This window comes from Lissotriton helveticus, chromosome 12, assembly GCF_964261635.1.
Source record: "Lissotriton helveticus chromosome 12, aLisHel1.1, whole genome shotgun sequence".
Lineage (NCBI taxonomy): Eukaryota > Metazoa > Chordata > Amphibia > Caudata > Salamandridae > Lissotriton > Lissotriton helveticus.
The window spans coordinates 98,496,641-98,518,850 of NC_136073.1; the positions used below are offsets into that span (position 1 = coordinate 98,496,641).

At 45.7% G+C, this 22,210-nt stretch overlaps 1 protein-coding gene across 1 annotated transcript in view; it reads left to right on the forward strand.

Moving 5' to 3' along the window:
- Positions 1-21,506, forward strand: part of LOC144797939 (vomeronasal type-2 receptor 26-like) — a 96,862-nt gene extending 75,356 nt beyond the window's left edge. Inside the window, exons 5-7 of the mRNA XM_078668743.1 lie at positions 5,225-5,340; positions 20,341-20,464; positions 20,590-21,506. Coding sequence (XP_078524869.1) covers positions 5,225-5,340; positions 20,341-20,464; positions 20,590-21,506 — 1,157 coding nt within the window. The remainder of the gene's footprint in view (positions 1-5,224; positions 5,341-20,340; positions 20,465-20,589) is intronic.
- The last annotated feature ends 704 nt before the right edge of the window (positions 21,507-22,210 follow it).

Genomic DNA, 22,210 nt, shown 5'->3' on the forward strand with positions numbered 1-22,210 from the left:
AAGCTCCTGACTAATGCATTCAAGGCCCTACACAACTGCGGACTTGCCTATTTGAACCACCGTCTGAACTTCCATCAACCCACCAGACACCCCCACTTCGTGTCCTTGCTCAAACCCTCACTCCCCGCATCAGATGTAGAGGTCAATCCTTCTCCTACCTACCAACAAAGACATGGAATAAGCTACCCATTCATCTAAGGACCTCCCCATCTCTTCCAAAGTTCCAAAAGTCCCTGAGGACCTGGCTATTCAGCTGATCAACTTGACCCTTTCAGCGGCTGGAGATACTCACTTGTGACAAGTAGGGCTCTACAAATCTTTTGATTGATTGATTAAAGAAAACAATAAATATATTTTTCTCAGGAACTGTGACTCACCCATAATTACATGGGCGCTATCTACTTTGGTGCCACTTTTAGGCACAATATTCAAAGGGTCACTGACTGTTTTACAACAATGCATGAATGTAAATGTTGATCTCATGAATGCCCAGGGGCCATATGATAAATGTGGCACATTTTCCTGGATTGTGCAGGTCGCACCATTTGAAAGGTGCACTCAGTGCAATCCAGGAAAATGAACCACAATATGGTGAATGCGCTGCACCCACGGTAGCTGCGAACTCAAGCTGCCTTGGGGAACGCAAATTCATGTGAAAAACGGAACGGCTGCTTAAAGCCGCTCTGTGTTTTCACAGTGCAGGCTTCAACCTGCCTGCACTTTTAAAGGGGATTAGAGATCCCTTGCAGGTGGGTGCAGCCATTGACTGCACCCTCCTGCATGAGGATGTCTGGGGGCGCCCATGTGATCTCCTTTACCTCTACCATATGGCTGCCATTAGGGATGCACCACATTTCAGGTAGAGAACTGTCAACCAGCCCCGAGAGATTCTGTGCCTCTCCGCCCGCGTCTTTAATGAGGCATATGCGCAAAAGGACTCCCTCATTTACATGGGGCATGCCCCAATGCTAATGAGGGAACGCCCACTGAAGATACCACATCCACTTTATGTGCGCTAGCGCTATCAATATTAAAGATGGGGCAGCACAAGTGTTTACGTCCCCTTCTGTAAAACCAAAGGTTCCTGGGGTCAGGCAAAGAGAACCTAACGGCCCGCTGCTCCCCCGGGGCACCTTGAGTAATACGGCACCAGATGTTTTAAGGCACAATAAAAATTCTTGTGCAGCATTTTATACATTGAGCTATGAAATTATGATATCTTGAGCTCTCGCTTTTGTGTACTGCAGAACCTATATTGCAGATAGTTGGAAAATTTGTGAGACTACTGAAGCTTTTAGGAAGGGTCTTTACCAAAGTGACCAGTCCACAGATGGGCAAGATGGGGGAAAGTGTTAAACTTTCAGCAGGGCTGTCTGACTACACACAGAAGGGCATAAGGACTGTTCCATGAAGCCTTCTATAACAGTGTAAGGTGTCTGAATTGTTTGCCCTAAGTGTGGCAGGGTATGCTCGGACGTGAGTCCCTTGCTCACTTGGCCATTGGATTCAAGATAGCCTGGCTGATGAGGATTATGATTTCAAAACCGGTCCCAGGATGCTTGTTTCCGGTCCATGGAAGACATGGCTTGGCAGTTCGGGCTGGACTGTTCCCATGAGGCACAGGGTCAGACTGATTTGCATATAGCCATGTCTGAAATGGGGTGGCTGAGTGGGCTAAAGAAATGTGATGGATTAAGCCCAGATCAGTTGACTGGGGGTGAGTGTTTGATTTGCTCAAACGCTCCGTCCATCATCCCCTTTTGTATCGCTTTGTTTGCCCTAAGTGTGGCAGGGTATGCTCAGACGTGAGTCCCTTGCTCACTTGCCACTGGATTCAAGATAGCTTGGCTGATGAGGATTATGGATCCGAAACCGGTCCCAGGATGCTTGTTTCCGGTCCATGGAAGACATGGCTTGGAAGTTCGGGCTGGACTGTTCCCATGAGGCACAGGGTCATACTGATTTGCATATAGCCATGTCTGCAATGGGGTGGCTGAGTGGGCTAAAGAATGGTGATGGATTAAACCCAGATCAGTTGACTGGGGGTGAGTGTTTGATTTGCTCAAACGCTCCGTCCATCATCCCCTTTTGTATCGCTAGGTACTAGGACCGTCAAACACCAGTACTTATGGCTTATGCCCTTTATGGCTGTTAAAAATGGTTGGATAGAGTATGCTCCTAAGCCAGGCAGAACCCATCACTCCAGTCAAGTCAAGTCAAGTCAAATGTTCTTTATTCGGATTGTAAAACATCCATAAAAGTACACATAAAATCCAGCAGAAATAAAAACACAAATTACGTCCCATTTGATTACAAATTCATAGCGATGCAACTACTTCCATGTGCAAAAATGCAATCGTTAGTGCAAAATATACATTGTGCAATAAGCAAAGTGCAAAATATGCATAGTGCCAGTATTTCAGTCAATTAACATAGAAGCACGGGACCGTACAGCTGCTTTAAGAAAGCAGCTCACTCTAAAAATGGCCTCGTCCGTTTTTAACAATAACAAATCTTTAAAAGCTAATTTTAAATCCATCAGAGCGTTTTTTCTACAGTACGGCATTAGAAAGTGCAAAGTGTGCATTCGGTAAAAACCACAAAAGAAAATAAAATGAAGCAGACTTTGTTTGCCGCCTATATTACAGGGACAGCTTAGATTTTCCACATTTTTATTAAATCCTAACGGGAAGCTGAGTAGATTTATAATGCTTCCATCCCTGAACCGAAATAGCAAGCTCCTGTTCCACCTGCCAAGCTTTAAACAGAGGTAGCCCTGGGGCAGAGCAAATGGTTTATCACTTGGCTCCATGAGGGAAGTATATCTAACTATGGTCGGCTTAGCCGAGTCAAGCCTTAGCCTCTCCTTACGGTAGGAATCGTAAAGGGCCTTTTTTATTAGGTTCTTGTGCGTGTGGTTAATCAGTTATGGGCATGTAAAGAGATGACCTAGCCCCACAATCGATAAACTATTTTCCACAGCCTTAAACCAAGGAATACCTTTGGCCCTCTCGCAATTTAAGCAGTCCGTAATAATATCACGTGACAGAGAGGCAGCAGGATTACACCAGATTTTTATCCAAAACAATGGAGGTCGAGTTCTTATGAAATCCTCTATATAATGGAGGTTGAATACCCTGTGACAAATATGAGTTGGTGCGCTAATGACCCCCCCCAAAATCCTCCGACAAAATCTATTTTCTTCAGTCTGTAGTTGGGTGCAGTTGGAATAACCCCACACCTCAGCACCATAGGTGCCTACAGGAAGACATTGTGTTCTATAGATTTGTAACAATGACATGATCACGTCTGCCTGATTGGGTTGGCGAAGGGAGGTTAGAAAATGTATAGCCTTACTCATTTTTTTCCTTCCCTGAGCGACATGTGGTTGCCAGGAGCCAGTGTTTGAAAATAACAACCCCAGATAGGGGAAAGTGCAGGTGCTTTTTAGGATGTTGTCCCCTGATTGGATATGGCTTATTTTATAGCTTTTAGGGCCGCAAGACATTATAAAAGATTTTTTAAAATTGGTGCAAAGGCCCAAATCTGCCATATATTTAACAAAACCCAGGATTAAAATTCGCAAAGCATTGGGTGGGCGGCCCATAAGGACCGCATCATCCGCATAGAGTAATGCAGGGACAGGTTTGCCATTAACTTGCGGAACATCGTTAGTTATTTTGCCAAAGAAACACTCAAATCATTTATATACAAGATAAAAAGCAGGGGGGCCAAGACACAACCCTGTCTGACCCCCCTGCCGATTAAAATATCGTTAGAAACTTCACCATCATTGTTAATACGGACACGTGCTTTCAGGTCGCTATGAAGATGTGCCAGAAAATAAACTAAAGATTCATCTAGGCCATAATTCAGCAGGACAGACCATAAGCGGGAACGGTTAACAAAATCGAAAGCAGAACTTAAATCCATAAAACCAAAGTATAAGGGTGATTTTTTGGCAATCGTATATTTTGCCATGAGTAGGTTTAGGTTCAAGCACTGCTCCACCGTGCCAACTTTGCTTCTAAAGCCTAGCTGGCAGGGATGTAAGATGCTGTTTTCTTCTGCCCAAGTACTAATTCTGTTAAAAAGGACCCTGCCTAGGACTTTTAACGTATTGTCAATTAATGATATGGGGCGATAGCAACCGGGGTCGAGTCTATCGCCTTTTTTAAATATTGGGACAATGGTGCTACAAGACCATGTTTCTGGGACAGTGGTGAGGGATAAATTATTAAAAACGTTGCATAGCAGGGGAGCCCAGAAATCTGGTTCAGATTTAATTTGGTCAATAGATAGGCCATCTGGACCAGGGGCTTTGTTCCCAGCGCTTTCAGTAATGGCATCCTCCACCTCCGACAACAAAATGTTTAAAGACTTGATTACTGGGGTGGTTTCAATTGGGTTACCAGACGCAGAGGCATCATAGATCTTAGAAAAATGGTCAATCCACACATCCCCTGTTATGTTACAGTTGATAGGGGAGATATTAGAGCCCAATGATCTAAGCTTCTTAACGGCCCTCCAAAACCCTGCAGCTTCTCGCAAGGCGGCTGTGCGGACGATCGAGTCCCAATGGTCTTTTAATAGCTCTTCAGATCTAATTTTTAGATAATGTTTATATCTAGATCTCAGAGTCCTTACCAGGGATGGATCACGCGGAGCAGCAGTAAGGGCAGCCCTGAGTTCCTGGTTAGCTTTAGATCATGAGGTATCAAACCACCTAGCATTGGTATTAATAAGGGCTGGGACAGGTTTGGAGATTTCAGTTTTTATTGCCTTACAGAGCTCACAAAATGAGTTGACAATATAGAGCCCCGGGCTGGAGGTTGATAGACATACCGAGACTAGAGTAGGATGTTTTTTGATAACTCTAGCCAGGACATCCTGGTTGTCTATCCCCTTCCAAGCCACCCTTAACCTGTCCGTTGATACAATTAGGTTTTTGGCCCCAATTTCTGTTTTCTTCCTCAGGGTTTTATTTGATTTAAGGCAAATTAGAATGGGATAGTGGTCACTATACGAGGACCTGATAACCTTATATTTCAATAAAAGATCCTCGAGGAGAGATGAGATGAATACGTAATCTATGGTGGTAGAGCTCCCACGCCCAATATAGGTAGGGACAGGTACATTGATCACATCAGTATCTAATTTCTCCATTACGTCAACTAAATCGCGTGATGCCAACAGGTCAAGTAATTCTTCTCCTCTCCAACAGGGTGGAGTTCTGGGATGGATGTGGGCGTTAAAATCGCCTCCCAGGCAAATGCCATCAAATCTGCTGTGTTTTTGACCATCCACGACTTCATCAATGAAGTTAAACAGATTAAAAAAGTTAGTGTTAGGGTGGGTTATAAAGTCATTGTTATAGAAGTTAATAAGACATAACTTTAACCGGCCCATATATTTCAACGCCATAAAGTTATTGTTATTAGTTGGCAGTAGTTCAATTTTAACTCCAGCTGTAATTTTGACCCAAGTTGATAAACCCCCACTGGGGCGACCAATGGGCGGGGAGGGGACAATCAGATTATGGCAGCTATAACCCTCAAGGAGTAGGGATCTTGTGCACCAGGTTTCCTGCAGCATTAAAACATCAAAACTGGTGACCCAATCAGTCCAGGACTTTATGTTCATTTTCGCATTGAGGCCGGCAATGTTCCAACTCAAGATTGATAATTCATCGGAAACTGTGGTAGAAACATGGCCCTGAGCACCCTTGGTGGGGTCCGATGACAACCTATGCCTGCCTGGGGAATTAGGCGGTATTACAATGGGACGGATGGACGAAACACCTGCGGGGACTTCCTTATTGATATCATCTCTAGCTGAAATGTGAGATGAAATGTCTAATGGTCAGTTCAAACTACATGTATCTGCTACTGCAGTGTATCTGTTAAAAAGTGGGAAAGACGGTGGTACTGGAAAAAGTGGAAAGGACGGTGGAGCTGAAAAGAATTGTATGGGTGGTGGCCTGTAAAAGTAGGCCAAAGGCAATGGGGTAACAACAGTAGATGGTCCAGGGTAAATACTGTTGCGATTGAGTATGTGTTTAGTAGTGCCAGGGTACCTGAAGTTTAGAACTATGCAGTCCCCATTAAAGTCTTTGCGTAAGGGGCCAACCCAACTTACACGACTGGCAGACAGCATTTCGTTTGAAATGTCGTGGCCTACCCCCTTGTGCTTGGTCAGCCAGTCAATACACTTATTGTTTAGCTGGACCCAGGACTCACCTTGTCCCTCCTTAAGGGGTGGGACGCCTGCCAATACTAAGACGTATGGGCAGGCGTCATGTGGTAAATGGAGGGCAGGTTCTTGAGATTTTCTGGGTCTGCTGGCTGCTGGTTGTTCCTTCCTAGCGTTATTGCAGCTTTGGATTGCAGGTTTCACAGGGATTGTGTTAAGGCCCTCCTGTCGTGTGCCATTGGGTGTAATAGTGATGTTAGAGGAGGCGGCAACTGCGAGAGAAGTGGGCTTGGCTTTAGTGGCAGGTTTAGTTTGCCCTATGTTAGTATGGCTAGGTATATTATTAGCTGTTGGGGTACTGCTGGCAGGTTTAGGAACTCCCTTCGTGCTGCTAGTACTAGGCGCGCCACACAGGAAAACCTTGCCAGCAGACTCCAGATCTTTCAAAAGGCGATCGCCCCTCAGCTGGTAGCGGCTAATCGCCCCTTTCCTTTTTACCTCTTCCTTTTTAATTAAATTTTCTAATTTATCTAACCTTTTAAAAACAATATTAAATTGCTTGATCATTTGACATTCTAATTGTTTAAAAATAGAGTCCACAATTGTCTCAATAAAATTCCCATTTGGCTTGGGTTGAATGATGCTCTCAGTCAAAAACTCAGTCTGTGTGCCCAAGGAATTGGAGTCATCAATAGAAAGGGTTATGGGGGTAACCGAATCAGCATTTTGCAGCATTTCGGTGTTAACAGTGTTACCCTCAGATTGTTGCTGTTTCCCTCTGGTCCACATGCTCTGCGGAGTTGGTTGGTTTTTGTTGCGAGCAGGTGTGGAGTTACGAACTGTACAACACTGTCAGGCTGAGAGAGAATGGTTATGACCGGACTGCTGTCCCCAGGCAGCATTTCCAACGATGTTACCATGGTAGATGGTTTCAAGATGGTAATTGCTGGAGATAGCGGATGAGTATTAAAAGGGCTAACTTGGGGTGACTGTAGGTCAGTGGTGCTGCAACCCAGTGACATCCTCCTTTCCATGTTAGCAATTTCCTCCTGCACCATTGTTAGGGCGTTTTTCAGTAAGCATTCAAAACAGGGAGGTGGAATAGGGGAACAGACAGGGGCAGGCGTTGTAGACGTGATATTACGCTTCCCCATGATGATTTAACCCCAGCTCACCTCTTATTGCAGATGTCAGAGCTGTGGCCCAGCCTCTTCTGGCCTCTGAGGGCCTAAGAGGGCCCGCCCTTTGCCCGGGCTTCGCCCGGCGCTGCCCGCGCGCTCCCGCGACGCGGGAGATGAGGCAGTAATTTAAGCGCCTCCTGGCACGATTAATCCGGGTGCGGCTTCCGGCCGCAAAGGCTGCTGCTCGTGGTAGTTCTGTTCCCTCGTCCCCTCCTCCACACTGCGGCCGCACGGAGATGGAGTTGGAGTGCGGCAGCGGGAGGCGGGCTAGCACGGCGGAACAGGCAGCGGGTCCATGAAGGTTCTCAAATGCGGCCCCACAAGTTCGCACAAGGACGCCAACAGACAGGTCAGTTTTGGCGAGATCCCCACTCCCCCGGAGATGAGGCAGTGATTTAAGCGCCTCCTGGCGCGATTAATCCAGGTGCGGCTTCCGGCCGCAAAGGCTGCTGGTCGTGGTAGTTCTATTCCCCCGGCCCCTCCTCCGCACTGCGGCCGCACGGAGATGGAGTTGGAGTGCGGCAGCGGGAGGCGGGCTAGCACAGCGGAACAGGCAGCAGGTCCGTGAAGGTTCTCAAATGCGGCCCCACAAGTTCGCACAAGGACGCCAACAGACAAGTCAGTTTTGGCGAGATCCCCGCTCCCCCGGAGATGAGGCAGTGATTTAAGCGCCTCCTGGTGCGATTAATCCGGGTGCGGCTTCCGGCCGCAAAGGCTGCTGGTCGTGGTAGTTCTGGTCCCCCAGCCCCTCCTCCGCACTGCGGCCGCACGGAGATAGAGTTGGAGTGCGGCAGCGGGAGGCGGGCTAGCACGGCGGAACAGGCAGCGGGTCCGTGAAGGTTCTCAAATGCGGCCCCACAAGTTCACACAAGGACGCCAATAGACAGGTCAGTTTTGGCGAGATCCCCGCTCCCCCGGAGATGAGGCAGTGATTTAAGCGCCTCCTGGCGCGATTAATCCGGGTGCGGCTTCCGGCCGCAAAGGCTGCTGGTCGTGGTAGTTCTGTTCCCCCGGCCCCTCCTCCGCACTGCGGCCGCACGGAGATGGAGTTGGAGTGCGGCAGCGGGAGGCGGGCTAGCACGGGGGAACAGGTAGCGGGCCCGTGAAGGTTCTCAAATGCGGCCCCACAAGTTCGCACAAGGACGCCAACAGACAGGTCAGTTTTGGCGAGATCCCCCAGTCAGGATAAGGGAGTTACACACACAAGATAACCCTTTCTCGTCCCCTTGGTAGATTGGCCAGAGCAGTTAGGCTTATCCCAGAGGTGATGTGTAAAGCGTTTGCGCACCACACACACACACACTAGTGACACAATCAATACACCACAAAAAAGACAAAATAATATATAAAAAAATACATTTCTATATTGCATATAAACATAGATCACATAAATCAATAATCACTTTGCCAACAAGAAAATTGTCATAATATCACTGTTGGTGCAATAGGATAGAGACCTATGTGTTGTACACATCTTAATAATACGGCACGGCGGATACAAATGCAAGTCCTGGGATAATATTCCTTATCCTGACAAGAAAAGGCAAAACCAACATATATCATGACATTAGGGGATAAAATGCAGCAGTTAGGGTAGGGAGAGAAACACTTGAATCATCAATCATCATTGTATGAAATAAACAATTTATGTGCAGAATCCCATGTGTGTCTATTACAATATGGTAATTCAGGCCAATTGTGGGTACACAGGAGCCCATGCACACCTACCACAGTTAATACGGTAACTATACTGGTCACCAGAACATCAATCCTTTAAGCAGGCCTCTGTTGAGGACTCGCCCCTGGATTGCCTCCGATGTTCATCCAATTTCCTATCGAGAAGCGAGGGCCTCCGAGGTCTCAGGCAATCAGTGGAGCCAAATACAGTGTCCCCAAAGGTGTGACCAAAACTGAGGAGGGGGCCACCTACTGGGGGATTTACCAGGGGTCCTCAGTGGGTCAACTGCATGCCAAAGATTCAGAAGTTGGCTGCCCGTAAAGAAGGTGTGGGAGGGCCTCTCAACTCCCTCACACCCGACTCAACTCCTCAGGCCAAAACAACAGTGTCATCAACAAAGTCAGCACAACACAGATGTGTGACACCCCAGAGGCCACTCAATATGGGAGACGTATCTCTGTCCCCAAGGCACAGAACCCTGGGTGATTGGGCAACCCTCGCATCACTGGGACTTCTTCTGCTGTCAGCACAGTGCAGCACTGGGCAACGCAAGGATATAGAATATCAAGCTCATCCACTCCCTGTGGCTGAAGTTGATTCTTCAAGTGGAAGCCTGGTCATTCTGGCAATGCGTCCTGAGGGTCTCCTCTCGAGCGCTGCAGTGGCATTTGGAACCAGTGGATGGTGTCATGGAGGGCATCCTCAGGAGACCGAGAGAGAGAGGGCTGGATGTGCAAAGAATGTGGCGCCCAGCCCACAGCCTGTTCAATACAGTTGACTGCACTTCAAATTAAACCAGGGAAAAACACTCACCACTCGCTGTGCTGAGTCGAGTTCAGCGCTCTGCATGTGATGAATACTAACATATGCTACTATCAGGCAACAAGCAGTGTTGTCCTGGGATCCTTGAGTGATCCTCAACTAAGCTGGGAGGGGGCCAGCCCACCCATCACTGGAGAGCAATGGAGGCATGAAGAGCAGGTGGGCAGGCAACAGGCCAGCAAACTAGTGTTCTTAGCGGAGCGACAGTTTCTCTAGTAGTAGTAGTAGAAAAGCTTTATTCGATTTCACAGTATAATAAAATCATAAAAGCAACAGTGCATTCAATAATTAATACAGTCGAAGAAATTACAATTCATATCAATTATACATCAATAAAAATTTAAAAGCAGATTAAGCTTTTCCTTTTTCTCAAAATACTTTTTTTTTAAAACGGTCATTATACTAACACAGTACATGTCATTTAATAATAATAGAAATGTTAAAGCAGGGCGTCATTGACTCCATAAACCCTGTTTTAAAAAGGGTTTAATCCATCTAGCCCTTTCTGAAGAGTACAATTTACAGAAAAAAATCACATGCAGTGTAGATTGGTCAGAATAGTTATCGCACGGATATTTGCAAAGCATTCTGGACCAGTCGTTAGTTTTTGGAAAGGTAATCAAACGAAATAAATACTCAAATCTAAATCTGGTCAAGATGTATCTATCAAACCCCTCCTGACACCAGACTAGGTAAGGTTGAATTGAGATGAGACCAGGGTAAGTTGGTGTTGAACTACTGTTTTTTTATTTAACTCTACTCCTAGTCTTAAGGTATCAAAGTGAAACCAGCATAGTACCTTTAACTCTTTCCTAGAAATGGTAGTTAGAGAATCAGGATTGCTATAAAACTCGGGTCTCCCCATATCTTTGGTGAGTTTACAAATGTAATTCAGCCATGGGATCTTTGTCACCTGATCTAAGCCCATAGAATCTTTAATTATTACTCGGTTTAAGGATAAATCTGGTGAGGTCCAGGCTCTATGCCATAACAGTAAGGGTTGCATGTTTATTATGTCGCTAATATGGTGAATCCCTAGTTCAATATGACAATTAAAAACCGATGTACTTTGGGGAGTTGCTAAGACGAATGTTAAAAACGCATTCTCTACCCTTTGAATAGGTGATGCATCATGCACCCCCCAGACGCCTACTCCATATGTGGCTATACAGATGCACTTAGCCTGGTATATTTTTAATAGGATTTCCCGGGGCCTCTTACCCACTTTTTTGGCAAAGATCATTACTGCCGCTGTTCATCTTTTGAACAGCAATGTCCGATTTTTTATAGCTGGTCCCCAGGGTCCTGATTCCTCCAGAAGGATACCTAAGTAGGAGAATACTTTAGCCGGTGCGATTTTCTCGCTCCCAGAAACCAGGGGGCAAGATCTTTTTTTACCTCCTCCGCAAGACATGACAAAAGTTTTTTGGACATTAAGTTTCAGTCCCCGGGTGTCCATAAAATTTATATAGGTATTTAGTGCCATCTGGAGACTGAGTTGGGTTCTCGCCATCAAGACGGCGTCATCAGCATATAAGAGCGAGACAATCTGGGTATTATTGACCTGGTAGGAGTCCTTTACTCTGGTCACCAGTTCCTTTTCCAAATCATTAGTATATAAAGTGAAGAGGAACGGAGCAAGGACACATCCTTGTCTGACTCCTCTTCTTACATGAAAGGGCTTGTTGCATTCACCTTTCAAACCGTACCTCACCCTAGCAGTAGACCCTGCGTACAATTGCCTTAAAAATGATATAAGTGCTTGTTCTACCTTTAAATCTGCTACAATCTGCCATAGCCGACTGTGGACTACGCAGTCAAATGCCGCGGTTAAATCGACAAAGACTGCAAACATTTTACCTTGCTTGGCCTGGGTATATTTCCCATGTAAAATAGAAAAATTCAACACCTACTCTACTGTGCCCCGCCCCTCCCTGAACCCATATTGGATTGGGTTTAGTACGTTATTGTCTTCCACCCATTGTTGTAGGCGATTTAAGATAACCCTTCCGGCAACTTTCATAAGTGAATCGAGCAAGGAGATGGGGCGGTAGCATGCGGGATTTTCCCTATCCCCTTTTTTAAAAATGGGGATAATTATAGATTCCGACCAAGATTGTATAAAGCCCTTCACGCAGCTGGCTTCGAGGACACGGATTAACAATGGGGACCAAAGGTCGATCGAGTATTTATATAGATCTATCGGGGTCCCGTCAGGGCTCGGCGCTTTGCCTCCTTTGCTATCTTTTATTGCTGCCAGTACTTCTTCATTTTTGATGTAGATATCAATTGGTGAAAATGTTATTCGCTCCTCTTGGGGGGTCATCATCCATAGTTACTATTTTATCCTTTCCCCCTGGATTATACACCTCGGAGAAGAAGTCTATCAATAAGTCTTCAGTAATGGCTACCTCAATTCTAGCTCACTCCCTCGTCCTAAAAAAAAGGTGCCTTGACAGCTCCCCAAAAAAGGGAGCAATCCCTCCTTATCGAGGCTTCCTATGAGTTGGACCAGGCCTGTTCCTTGATTAACCTCTTGCGCCTATTTCTTGCTAGATTATAAGCCTTCCTCCTCCCCCTCACTTCCTCACTGTCCCTCGGAGTTCTTTAGAGGTCAATTTTTTAGGAGGGAATGGGCTTTAGTGCAATTGGTATCGAACCAACCATTTTTGCAGTTTTTAAGGTTTCTACATGGACGGTTCAAAATGTTTTGTATGATCTTAGTAATATCAGAAAAGGAGCCCAATATTTCTTAGTGGGATAACTCTTCATGGAGGCAATTCATTATTGGAATTTTTGCCTGTGTCATTATTTTCAAATTTGTGGCCTCTGGGTCACTCTTGGCCCAACTTAGTGTGTAGCCATTCTGGCGTTCCAGCACGCACCCTTGGGTCCAAGCTAAAGTCTCAACCAGAGGGCTAGCACTATTATGGGGGAGTGATATCTTAACACTAAGCGGGAAGTGGTCACTGGTCCGAAATGAATGTCTAACAAAGTCCGCCACACGTGTTGCATATCAGTTTGAAAAAATAATAAAATCAATCAAAGTGCTATGGACTCCGCCCACAAACGTGGGACTAAATTCAACCGGTGGAGAGTACAGCTTATTTACAAAGCCTAAATTATGTGTTGCCATGACTTCATTAAAGGCGTCACCCCCGTTAAAGTGAGTAAAATGGTCCTGTTGGCCAAGGTCCTCATTCTCCAGGTCCACATGGCCGCACGAGGGGTAAGAGCAGATGTTATTATTGAAATCGCCACCCCATAGAATAATGGAATCCTTCCCCGACAGATCACTTATCCTCTCAAGTTCTTCATTAAGTTTGTGTGTCATAACAGTAATGAAGCCCTTATCCAGATTATTGTACATGTTAATGATCACTAGCTCAACCATTGCAGACACTTTGATGATTACGATTTGATAATAACTTGATGATTTTACAGTTTTTATCCACACAGACCAAAGAAGATTAGTAATGTACACACAAATCCCTCCTTTGTGCCTCCCACGACTCTAGCGATCCGCTGGAACATGGAATGTTTTGAAGCTGTTAAAATGTGTTTCCTCCAATGTCCAAGTCTCCTGGAGACAGATGATGTCAAAGTTCCCAATCAAATCTCCCCAGATAGGGTTATTAATCTTTGATTGAAGCCCAGATATATTCCAAAAGGCTACCCTTACCCGCCCCTCGATGTACATGGATCGGGTTCCACTTGGGGTGGCCCTCCCAGCCCCCTTTCTTATATCCCCTGGGGCCTGGTCATTGCTCTTGTGTCTACCACATGGTAATGAATCAAATTGCAGTGACGTATTTAATTGACAGATAACCCCCTGCGATGCCGCAGCCATACTCCGGGTTTCGCCTCCATCGGGCGTTAAAGGAAGAACTACGTCTGTGGGGGAAATGATGTGTACCACAGCTTTGTTACTCATATTTTCCCCCGCAGATACTCTATCTCCTAGACTTTGTAGGGCTGTGCGGCCGCTAGTGATTTTACATTTTCTAGATTCCCTGTCTAGTGTATGTCAATCCACATCATCTAACTAATGTAGGGGTCCAAACCTATTGGAGACTTCCGGATTATATCTTGGAGTATTATTGAAAGGGTGACCGGTTAAGGGAATGGACCTCTTGTGGATCATGTTGGGTTGATAGAAAAATCCAAGCGGGAGCACGTTTATCCCCTCCACCCACCTACTATTGATACCAGCCCGATTCAAGAGTTCTTGTACAAGGGCGGCGGGAGAGGCTAGTGATAAGACTACACAATCCCCTTCTAATTACTTTTTACTCGGGCCAAACCACCTCACACGTTTCACCATTTTAAATGAATGAAACATCTCTTGCGTTAAACCCGTCTTGGGTCCTTGAAAGTGTATGGCTTTATTTCTTAGTGATTACCAATTTTCACTGTCTCCCTCGTCTGATAAGGGGACGTTAGCTAATATCTAGGTATACGGGGCTGCTGCCGGGGGAATGTTCAAGTTAATCAAGATATTACTTTGCGCCTGGTGAGGAGATTTTCTAAATTCCATTTTTGCGGAATTATCGGTCATAGACAAACTAATTCTTTGCCCTCTATTTGTTTGTGTGTCAATCGTGGGCAAGCACTCTGTGACCGGCTGACTACGCTTTGTATTGCTGTCCCTATCTGGGACAACCTGCTTACTGCTTGCGCCTTTTAGTTGCCCAGATATAGTAACCAAGCTGGACTCTATTTGACCCAGTCTGTTCCCCATAGTAGCTATAGCTTCTTTCACAAACAGGGTTAGGTCGGCAAAGGATTTCAGTATGTCAACCAATTCTGTGTTCTTTTTGCCTTTATTTACACGTTGGTTACCACTTGGTTTTGGACACACTTTTGTACTATTCCTAACTGCCTTTTTGGCTGAGCCCTCCTTTCCTATCACAGCTCTGCTATTAGCCTTAGAATTTTTGGGGGATGGCAGGGCTTCATGGATCAGTGGGGGTAATGCAGTGACGGCTGATTTCTTCGATACACATGCTATTTTGTGGGGAGGAAATTAAGTCCCTTCCATGTCGTTTACAGAGATCTCATCACAACCCTTCTGTACACACCCATTTTGAAATCCTGCTATTTTTTCATTCGGGATTGCAATACGAATTTCGCCATTAGATTCCTGGGAGGTAGAGTCATTTACACTAGTGGCGATAGCACCCGACGACTCTTTATTCAGCTTCTCCTCTACATTTGAGATTTGTTTCTCTATCGCTCCAACTGCCCCCGTCAGGTACTTCAATAGAGATGTATTTGAATCTTTAACTTTGGTCATTTTACTGCCAGATGGACTAGTTTGTAGTTTTCTTTTACCCATTTAAATGACATATACGTAAAACCCTCTCCTTGGTCAATAATATGAGGATTGGTCACTTAGAAATGGAGAATACGACTATAAAACTACCCAGCAGAACACAATACCTCTACTCGATAGTAAAATAGGAGCAAAAATACACAGCCTAATGTGCCAATTAATTCAAAGTGTTCCACCGACTTTCAACCAAATGCCCTGAATGCCCCTCACGATCTATTTGGCAGATAACAAAGTTAACAGAGTTATGCTTGTCCCTATTGACTAGGGGCTGGAAACAAAGGTAAAAACAATACAAGTTGCCAAGGTTTCCAATGTACGAGCAGTTCCCTGAAGGCAAGTACAACCAAGTGACCTGGCCCAGCCCGACCTCCTCCGGCCTATGACGGGCACGAACGGGCACGGACGGTCCCGCCCTTCGCCCGCACTTGTCCCGCGCTGCGGGAGCCCTACTCCTGATTTAAGCGCCTCCTGGCGCACACAATGACGCCTCCGCCGCGCCTCAAGGGACTTCTGGGTAATAGAGTCCCCCTGGCGCTGGCGGGGTAGTTCCTTCTTAGCCCCCTCGAGATGGTAGCAGGGGCCAAATTAAGCGCTGGAAGTTCCATTGCAGCCCCCACGGGCTGTTAGCAGGGAGCAGGCAGGGTGGCAGAGAAGCTCCGGTTCAGTGCAGGGACCATACTGATGCCTCCTTGCCACTCTTCACAGCACCTCAGGATAATGTGGGAAGAGCCTGTAAAATATTTGCCCAGGAACAATTATTATGGCACTTGACGCCCTACAATGAACTACTTCTCCCAGAATGCAGCAAGAGTTTAAATCAGTATACAGCCAACGTAAACCAGCAGGAGAGGCACTTTTTTTTAGTTTCTCTAGTAGCCCACCAGGTAAGTAGAGCAGTACAAGAAAGCAAGGACCAAGTAGTGGTTTTCCTGGAAGCACAGCAGTTCCTCCTGGTGCAGTATTTAGAGCCAGTACTGTTGGTTACAAGTCCTGTTAGACCTGGTATCATTGGTGTGAGTCTCCCTTCCATTGTTTACTGATTGCCTCCTCTGTTTTTAATATGTTTTGCTAGTTAGATGTTTTGGGCACTGTGCCACTGCTATTCAGTGCTACAGTGCAAGTGCTCCCTATGTTAAATTGATGTGTTGATTAGTGACTTCATGATTGGGTTATTTGATTTACTTGTCAGACCCTAGTGTAGTGCACCATGTGTGCGTAAATCAAATGCTGCTGATGGGCTTGCAGCACTGGTTGTGCCACCCCCAGAAGCAGCTTGTAAAGCGTGTCTCAGGTCTGCCATTGCAGGGCCTTTGTGCAGTCTGTGACTGCCATGTCGACTTGGCAAGTGCACCCACTGGCCAGTCCCTAAACCTTCCCTTTTCTTCATATCAGACACCCCTAAGGTAGGCCCAAGTGCACGGTGCATAGTAATTATAAGGTAGGACATGCCCTGGTGTATGTGGCATGTCCTAATAGTGAATTACAGCCATTTTCGTTATTTACTGTTGCAAGGCTACTGTAGTAAAGTAGTAGTAAGTATACTTGTAAAGCGCACTGTTACTCCATCTCGGAGTGTCCTGGCGCTGTATACCGCTGGGGAACCCGTCCTGGCTTTCCCTGTGAGATGGTCCCTCCTGGGCACCTCCAAGGTGAAGCCAGGCATCCCCAGCGCTGATGGGGCTGTTGTGGAGATTAAGCAAGCTATTGCCCAGAGTTGCAGAGTGGGACCCATGGTTAGCGTAGGCACCTCGGCGAGAATTATCGAGTCTGCGGACATTGACCCAAGACCCTGCCGCATCGGGAATTGAACCCTGGTCCCGGGCCGATCTCTGCTTCAGGGTCTGCCGCTTCTAGCCAGTGAGCCACATGTTCCCCATAGGCCAGAATGGGCAGTTTGATTATTGCACATTATAATCCTAACTGACTCAGGGAACTAGGTAGAAATTTGAGTTTAGTATGCCTGAACTCAGAATGATAAAACACATCTCTTAGTGAAGATGGTTCTAACATTCTGTGTTTGAAAATACCACTTTTAGAAAGTAGGTATTTTCTTGCCTAACTATCCAAGCCTGACTCTGCTAGGTTGTGTATTCCTTGTCTACAGTTTTAGTGGCAGGGGCTGGGGGATTCCAGGAGACTGGGTGAGTCAACTCATGGCTGAATAGAGAGATCTACATGCAGATGGGTGGGAGGAGTTGAACCTGGGACCTGAATAGGGCTGTGCCTTCCCTCCTCAATGCTCCACCTCCTGTGTGTCTGATGTCCCTGGCCTACACTGTGAAAGGAAAGAAGGAGCCTTGTCGACAAAGTGCTCCAGGACTGACCAGAACTGGTTTGGACTAGGCAGAGGCCTCTCTGCTTTCAGAGAACAAAGAGAATTCGAGTATAAATTGGGGACCCAGACCCCAAGACTTTAGATCACTTTGCAAACAAGACAAACCTTTTGCCAAGGAGAAGAACCAAGGAAGCTGCAGGAGTTTGGACTGCCCATCTGCCAGTGTACTGTTTACTGGGTTGTCCTGCAGTGGTTTCTTTATTGCCAAGGAAAGGAGAAGGAACCTTTACAGAATTTTCATCATCTTGCAGAATATTATTACAAGGGCGTGAACTTGTGCTTGCCTCCTGTTGAAGTCACAGGGACAAAAGACTTCATTACCAGCTCCCCCCTGAATTTCCTTGCTTGGAATTCTGTATGCAGAAGCCTGCGTGTCGCTGGGAGCTGGAAGCACGACGCATCGAGAAGAAGCGTGTTGCAGCTGTTGCCATTGCATCGCCAGGGAAGCGTGTCACCGCTGCAGAGGTTGCCGCCGCATCACCAGAGAAGTGTGCCTTCGTCAAAGCTGTTACCCGACGCATCACCGGCAAAGCGTGTTGTAGGGCCTGTCACGGCTCCAAAGCTACAGAGTTCACCGCACGGCTGCGGGGCGTGCAGGCATCGTCTTCACGTCGTCGCAGCAAGGGTGCCATCCTTTCACATCGCACCGGATCGTTGCATCGAGGCGCCATCTTGTCGCATTGCAACCCGGAACGCATCACGAGAATCTACGCATCACCTCCTCTGCGGTAAGGAACAAGACGCATCCCCTACTCTGCACTAGCATTGAGGCGCGACGCATTGTCTTCCCCGAAGCAAGGAACCAACACATCTCCATTCCTGCGAACCTTTTGTTTGTTTTGTGTTACGCATCCAGGTACTTTTCTGAGAATTTTGTCGCATTCATCACCAACTTGAATTATGTAACTACTACGATCTTTAAGCCAATTTTAAGTACAGTATTGTGGATTTTTGTTGTTTGTGGTCTTGTGTTACGTCTATATAAAGAATACTTATTTGTATAAAACCTGTGTAGTGTCCATCTGTAGTGTTTTCACTGTATTACTGTGTGTATTCACAAATGCTTAACACACTGCCTCTGAGATAAGCCTGTCTGCTCGTGCCAAGCTACCAAGGGGGTGAGCAGGGGTTATCCAGTAGTGTAATCCCCTTTCCCTGACTTAGAAGCAAGGGTCCCCATTTGTTCAAAGGTGTATACCATTGCCAACTAGAGACCCCTAGCTCTAACAAGTCCCATGCAGTGTCGAAAACATGGAGTCAGAGCCCCTGTACTTATACTCAAAATATGGAGGTAACTTCCTTCAAAAGAGCTTTTTAAAGTGCACAACACCTCCATTAAATCTTAGCTCTGGCTACAGACATCAGTAGGGGGTAAACAAACCAATTGCTTGAGGGCAGGGCTCAGCCTCTACAAATGGAAGTGTGCCCCACCTCCCTCTGTCCCAGGCCAGGAAGACCATTCAGTATGCAGATGCATGCCGATGCACCCTGTTACACCCCCCCATTCTGCACGATGGCTGTCTGGAAAGTCTGCAGAAGCCCAGCTGTCATGCTACCCTAGATGTGGCTTGGAGTCAGGCTGCAAAGCACGAAGAGTCAGACGCACATAAAAATGCCCACCTCCTAAAAGTGGCACTTCTCTAATATTAATGAAAAATCCACTTACCCCAATAAGCAGGATTTATCACCACTATTCCTAACACACCAAACATGGCAAAACTACTTCTTTCAGATCAAAATTACCATTGAAAAAGATATAAGGGAAATCCCAATGCAAACCTATGAGAGGAGCAGGCCTCACAGCAGTGATAAACCAAAAAGGCTGTTTGTCACTACCAGGACATGCCACACAATGAAGGCACATGTCCAAACTTTTACCTACATAGCACCCTGCCCATAGGGCTACCTAGAGTCTACCTTAGGGGTGACCGACATGTAGTAAAAAAGGAGATCCAGGCTTGGCAAGTAACTTTAAATGCAAAGTCGCGTGGCAGTAAACTGCATACACGGGCCCTGGAGTGGCAGGCCTGAGACAGGTTTGAAAGGCTACTTTGTGGGTGGCGCAAGCAGTGCTGCAGGCCCATTAGTAGCATTTAATTTACAGGGCCTGAGTATATGGGATACCACCGTAGAACTGACTAGACTAACAAGTTAATTAAATATACCAAGCTGGTGAAGACCAATCTTACCATGTTAAAAGGAGAGAGCACATTCAATTCTGCACTGAATAGCAGTGGTAAAATGTCCATGGTCCTCAAGTCAAGAATATCTGGTCAGAAAAAATATAGGGAAGGCAGAATGTTTGGGGATAACCCTGAAGAAAGGTCCAGGTCCAACAAGGGCCCATCCCATGTAGTCCAGAATTCTCAGTATGGCGCAGGACTCCTCTTTTAACTCCTTCCAGCCTATCCTTGTTCACTTTGTTGAACTTTTATTGAATACTTAACTGTGAGTGAAATTTCCAAGAACAAACTTCATACTTTCATTGTGCTAAACAAATGCACCCAAGAAAAGCAAAATGAAGATCCACCTTGGTTGAAGTCCTTCCTTATCCCAAAATAGATTCTTTTCCACTGCTTCTGCAACAAATAATGTGTGTGTTTCTGTACGATTTTCTGTAAGATGCCCTGACATTTCTGCCATACGATGTTGTCAATAAAAACTATGATAGATTGCATGCACATCTGCCCGTTTAGACACTCATTGTGTTCTCCTATATAGCTATGCTGTACTAGCTCTACTGCAAAGGAGCATAAAAATACTATAAATAAAAAAAATGTGTTGCTTTCTACTGAAGGTCCCAATATCTGTGTGCAGTCCCAGCTGTTCTCCTGGTTTCAGAAAGCTTGCTTTGGAAGGCGAGCCTGTGTGCTGCTTCGAGTGTATCCGATGTCCTCAAGGGGAGATTTCAAACCAAACTGGTATGAACTATATATCTGGAGCAGTAATGAGTCATATATGGCAGTTCACTTTTAACATGACATTGATTTTATCAGAATATCTATGTTAATTTGTACTTAAACATTCTGCTTTACCTTTCTTTCAGACTCTGCTGAGTGTTACAAATGCGGTTGGGATTCTTGGCCAAATGTAAAGAAGGACACTTGTGTTGCAAAAATTATTGAGTACCTCTCCTATGAAGAACCCCTTGGAGCCACCTTGATGACAATCTGCATTTTCTGGTCTTTGTTCACTTTTGTCATTCTAGGACTCTTTAAGCATTACAGAAACACCCCCATTGTCAAAGCAAATAACCGCTCCCTCAGCTACCTGCTGCTCTTGTCTCTTTCCCTATGTTTTCTGTGCTCATTGGCTTTCATAGGATATCCTACCACTGTCAAGTGCCTTCTTCGTCAAGTGGCCTTTGGCATCACATTTGCTTTTTGTGTCTCTTGCATTTTGGCAAAAACCATTATGGTGGTCAGTGCCTTCAAAGCAACAAAACCAAACAGTGACTTAATGAAATGTATTGGACCACATTTTTCATACATAGTCATCTTTGTCTTGACATTCATTCAAGTTATTTTATGTGCGATATGGCTATTTCTGTCCCCACCTTTCTCAGCCTACAACACCATCATCAAACCTGAGATGATAGTAGTTGAATGCAATGAGGGGTCTCCTCTAGCTTTTTGGTGCATGTTGGGATATCTTGGAGCGCTGGCCTCTACCAGCTTCATATTGGCCTTTTTAGCCAGGAAACTGCCTGACAGCTTCAATGAGGCTCAATTCATCACTTTCAGCATGCTCGCCTTCCTCAGTGTTTGGCTGTCGTTTATACCAGCCTACCTAAGCACCAAGGGCAAGTATATGGTGGCAATGGAGATTTTTGCTATGTTATCTTCTACATTTGCACTGGTTTCTTGTATATTTTTCCCAAAATGTTACATAATCCTTTTTAGACCAGACAATAATTCAAAGGAACATCTTATGGGCAAAAAGGTTTACAGAGCAGGGCATTAACATATAAGTTGAGAGTATACAGTTTTTTTACTATTCCATTTTCATATGATATGTTTATGACAACATTAAAAGGCATTATTCGCCCAAACTGAGTTTCTCATTAGTGGCTTAAGTGTGAAGAGTCTACTGATCCTTTTTAGTTTAAACTGCAAATAATGGAGAATATATACACTTATAGATGGGTAAAATCTTTTATTAACAGCTATTGCTATGCCATAGCAGTCAGTTATTGGATTTGAATCCAGTTATTGATACTAGTGACTCAACCAGAGCAATACATAACGTATAGATTTGTAGTTGACTAATAGGGAATTTTCGCCAAGAGGCTCTGAGTGTCATCAAATAGACAACAAGACTAAAGCTCGAATTGGGAGCTTGGAGGACTTGCTGGCGCCTAGTTTGGTCCCATGTAATAATGGGGACAGGCCGAATATACCATCAAGGTCAAAATTCCCTTGCCCGACCACAAGATGGCTGACACAGTGGTCATACTATTACTCTAGGATAAAAACCGGACATAGAATTGACCTTCACCTATCCCCATTAAGACGTAGAACGTGCTGAGCTTACCTCAGACCGCGGAGACCTAGCTATCTGGCCGATGCCCAGTGGAGCTACGTAATAGCTATGGAGGAGATGGGTTGTGGACTTCCCACTCGACCTGCACCTACCCAGCCTGACTTTGGACAGTCTTTACTTCGTCT